This window comes from Laetiporus sulphureus (assembly GCF_001632365.1).
Source record: "Laetiporus sulphureus 93-53 unplaced genomic scaffold LAESUscaffold_74, whole genome shotgun sequence".
NCBI lineage: Eukaryota > Fungi > Basidiomycota > Agaricomycetes > Polyporales > Laetiporaceae > Laetiporus > Laetiporus sulphureus.
In genome coordinates this window covers 97,498-102,210 of record NW_024468583.1, presented here as the reverse complement: position 1 = coordinate 102,210, position 4,713 = coordinate 97,498, and the positions used below count along the sequence as shown (strand labels likewise).

General features: G+C 35.1%; 2 protein-coding genes across 2 annotated transcripts; both read left to right on the top strand.

Annotated features, from left to right (window-relative positions):
- Window positions 1–410: 410 nt before the first annotated feature.
- Window positions 411–770, top strand: LAESUDRAFT_615968 (uncharacterized protein; the record flags this gene model as incomplete). Its single annotated transcript, XM_040903215.1, has 1 exon — window positions 411–770. A coding segment is annotated over one exon (360 nt), but the record flags the coding sequence as incomplete, so codon positions are not given.
- Window positions 771–1,596: 826 nt separating this feature from the next.
- Window positions 1,597–1,833, top strand: LAESUDRAFT_665381 (uncharacterized protein; the record flags this gene model as incomplete). The annotated part of the gene is made up of 1 exon (XM_040905187.1): window positions 1,597–1,833. One exon carries the CDS (start codon window positions 1,597–1,599, stop codon window positions 1,831–1,833), a length of 237 nt encoding a protein of 78 aa, XP_040758495.1.
- Window positions 1,834–4,713: the final 2,880 nt, after the last annotated feature.

Below are 4,713 nucleotides of genomic sequence, written 5' to 3'. Positions count from 1 at the left end.
ATTGCCAGCTCAACATACCACTCTATACTAGGAATGAGCAAGTATACTTCAAAATCAGTCGCCAGCCTCCTTCAAGTGAGAGCACATCTTCAGTGTGTCAAGTATATTTTTTTAGATGAGGTGTCAATGGTGGACTGTCACAACTTGTACAAAATATGCTCGAGGATGTGCTCAGTGATAAAAAAAGAGGGAAAATTGTTCAGAGAAATAAACATGATTTTTTCAGGAGACTTTGCACAGCTTCTCCCTGAGGGTTCAGGACATTCATTGTACTCCCATAAAGTAAGATCAGTACTGCACACCACCAGCAGTCATTATGAACAAGAATCATCCATAGGCAAGGCACTTTGGCATCAGTTCACCACTGTGGTGATTTTGAGAGAGAATATGAGGCAAAAGCAGCAAACTCCAACAATGTGTGTGATCTTCAAAACTGCAGGTCTCACCAGTCCATATACATGTGCCTTTCTAGGGGATTGACATATGAAGGGACCATAATTGTTCAAGGCTTTGATGACCATAAACTGATGAGGGGCATCTCCAGTTCACTCAGGCAAGAATTTAGAGACCTTGAACTTCTGGACGAGATCACAACCCTTCAATATAATAAGGAGTTGCCAGACATAGTTCAAGGTGTAATCAGAAATCCTCTCATAGTATCCTATAGATCATGGAAAGGGACCCAGTATATCCCCAAAACAATGCATAGGTCTCTTAAGTGGTCTAACAAAGACCCAGAGCCTGACAGTCCCTGGCAAATTGTCAGTAAACCAACTAGATGTAGTGATGATGCAAAAAAACTCACTAGCACAGGATAAACTGAAGAAAAATTTAAACTCATGTATAGGTATCTGCCTGCTAAGGGAACAAAAGCTTTGCTCACTGTTAGCAATGACCAAGGTGGAAAAAAGAAAAAGTGCATGCATGTCAGCGATAAAACAGGCCTCGATGACAAAAAGATGAGGACCGCTTCACCCCTTTCATTATACTCAAGCCCTGTCAGTTTTATATGAAATGAGAACAACTACAGTTGCACCATATGATAGCCTTTTCTCTATACTGCTCAAGGTGTTCACAGATTGTCCACAGCAATGGAATGATACCGTCAAGAACCAGAATGACTTTCTTCACAAGTTCACTAATATCTTCACAGAGGTACTCACCGGTAAACATTCTATGGAACTTGCAAGAGATGCTATTCATGCAGAATTGCAGATTGCACACCCCACGACATTTCCTGCCATGAGAAAAGAAGGCACAGACATCTACAGTTTGTGTTCTGCTATGTTTGAGTTTTTATCCTTCAACGTTATTGTCCATCTTCACTGCCTCCACTGCAATGTCGATGTGAATACAGAAGACACTTCCATTTATCTATGAGACTGCAGTTTGCCCATCTGAAGAGAATTCTCTGCTAAGTTAGGTTCCTCAAAAAAAAACAAAAAGCTATCAGAGTGGCTGCAAGCTCTTTTTCTCAGAAAGACTCAGTTGTCATGCCAAACCTGCCACACAAGACTGGTGAGAAGGTATGTCTTTGTCAATACCCCAAACTTTATGGCATTCATTGCGAATGGTAAGCAACTTCAGCTAGATTCCATGGTGTACATCGGTGAAGAAGGCACAAGATTTCACTTGTGTGATATTATTTATTTCGGTGGCTTTCATTTCACTGCAAGGATTATTGATATGAATGGTCAGACATGGTACAATGATGGAATTGTCACCAGTAATACTTCAACATTAGAAGATCCTCTCAAGATGGCACATCCTACTCTCCTCAGCAAAGTGCGTGGTAGATTTAGCTCTGTGGCAATCTACACTTCACTTTTTTGAATGTCTCACCTTCATTGTGCTGGTCTGAAGTTTACTACTAAGACCTTCTCAACTAGTGATATAATTTCCATTTGCTCATCTTCATTGTCTGATCTGAATACCCATTTGACCTCATATCACTTTCTTGCACACATCTATGCACCATGAGTCAATTACCCCAGCAATGTGTATACTGCTCAAACTGTAGTTGTAAGTATCTTTGACAAACATTATTAAAAAAGCCCTTATAACTTTTTATGATCACTAATGTGACTGTTACAATCACCTTTGACAACATATAATTTTGAAAACACCTTACAACTTTTATCATTACTGTCATGTAACTATCATTGTAATCATCTTCAATAAAGAAACATGCAAGTATAATTACAGTTCAACAAAAGCTAAAAGAAAAGCTTAAACCATTTTATTTTCACTTCATTTGAGAATCTATGTAATTACGTATCTATAATTGTTTTATTTTTAAAAAATACTTGCACCTTTTAAAACTTTTTATCTTAACTTTTTCAAAAGCAATTATTTACCATCACTCTCACACAACCATGACTATAATCATCATTGACGATATGAAACTTTTATTATCACTACATTTAAAATTTTCTACAATCATGCATCCATCTTATATTATTATTGAATGAATAATGTTTCACTTTTTCAACAGCAAGTTACACCATTACTCTCATATGACCATGACAAAAACTTCAACACTTTGATCATCACTCTCATGCAATTTTCACTATAATCATCTTCGACAACAGTTTTTCTAACAACTTAAACCATTTGTATCATCACTCTCTTTAAATTATTCTTACAATATCAATTCTAATCATCACTTTATTCAAATTATTTTTACAATGTTAAAGCTTTTTATGTTTACTTTTTCAATAGCAAGTTGTTACCATCAATTTTATACAACCATCATTATATCATCATCTTTAACAACAGTTGTTTTTACAACTTTAAAACAATTTTGATCATCACTTTATTTGAATTATTTTTATAATTCTCAAAACTATGTACATTCACTTTTCATCAGCAAGTGTTTACTCTCACTGTTATACAATCATGAGTATAATCATCTTTGATCACAAAATGTTTTTAAAAAACTAAAACAATTTTGATTATCACTTTATTTGAATTGTCTTTATAATAACAATTTTTATCATTGCTCTATTTGAGTTATTTTTATAATCTCAACATTTTTTTACCTTCTCCTTGTCAACAGCAAGTTTGTACCATCACTTGTATACAATTATTATTATACAATAATATTTAACAACAATTGTTTTTACAACTTTAACCATTTTTAGATTACTAACTCATGAACAATCATTTAATGAATCAATGGCATGTGTGAGGTTTTCAATGTCAGCAGCAGTGAAACTAGTGTTAAGTATAGCCAAAAGTTAGACAAAGTATCACAGAAGCAGTAACATAGTGTCACATATGTTATGTTTACCTTCTTTTACCTTGTATCCATACAGACCATACAACGGCCATCCTATCAAAATAGGGACCTGGGACATAGCAACTTTTGAGGCTGTAGCAGATCAATGTCACTGCACGAGAGATGCATTGGCATGCAAGCAACCATGAGGATGGGAATACTTATAGTGAGGAGAGTGAAAGTCATTATAGAAGTTAAATAAGTATACCTCCATTGAGAATGATGCTTCTTTTTCCTCCTCAGCAAGAGGTCAAACTGTGGTCCATTTAAATGTTTTCTGCATATAGACAGAGAGAGGCAGTGGGATTATCAGCTTTTGCTCATTGGCTAATCATCTTGAAATATGAATGGTGAGTGATCTCGAAGGCCCAGGTGTAGCATTTCTATCACTTATCACTTTTGAGGGAGTGATTGATGCATGCTGCATCGACAATGAAGGGGTCAATTGAGTCAGAGTCAGATGAGAAAAATTAGTGCTAATTATAGATGACGGTGCTGAAGTTGAGTCATGGAAGAACTGGTCTATTGGATCAACAATAAGATCTAGGTCAAAATCTCAAGCCCTAATGCTGCTGCCTCATACTTCACCTTTTTCATACATGAGGCTGCTAACAAATCTTCATTGTCCTTATCTACTGTCTGGTAAAAATGACAGCCAAGGAAGTGTCATCATTCATCTTCCAGTGGCAGCATTGACATTTGGGGTCAGCAAGCTTTTGAACAGGCTTGAGAAACATTTTTAGCTGCTGGATACCTTCAACCATTGATTGCAAGTAGCTTACGGAGATCATTATTCTGCTGTGCCCATAAGCTTTCAGTCACTTGAGCTTAGACATCCTCAACTGTACTGCTCTACAGTCATTTTGTGCTGCATTCAGATTGACATGCTGAAAGTCAGAAGATATAAATGATGTAGTCAGTTGACCATTGTCTTCAACATGATAGTCATCGTAATATGTGAGTCATGATAAAAAGTGTTGAAGTTCTTTTAAAACTTTTCTGTTGTTAAAGATGATTATAATCATGGTTGAATAACAGTGATGGTAAACATATGCTGTTAAAGTGATGATAAAAGGTTTTGAAAATTGTAAAAATAATTCCAATAAAGTGATGATAAAAATTGTTAAAATTGTGCAAGCAACTGTTGTTGAAGATTATAATATAGTCATAGTTGTATAACACTGACAGTAAAACTTACTGTTGAAAACATGAACATAAAAAGTTTTTAGTGTTGTAAAAATTATTCAAATAAAGTGATGATAAAGATTGTTGAAGTTGTTAAAACCACTGATATTAAAGATAATTATGTACTCATGGTTGTATAAGAGCAATGATAAAAACTTGCAGTTGAAAAAGTAAAGATAAAAAGTTTCAAGATTTAAGATAATTCAAATAAGGTGATGATAAAAATTGTTAAAGTTGTAAAAACAACT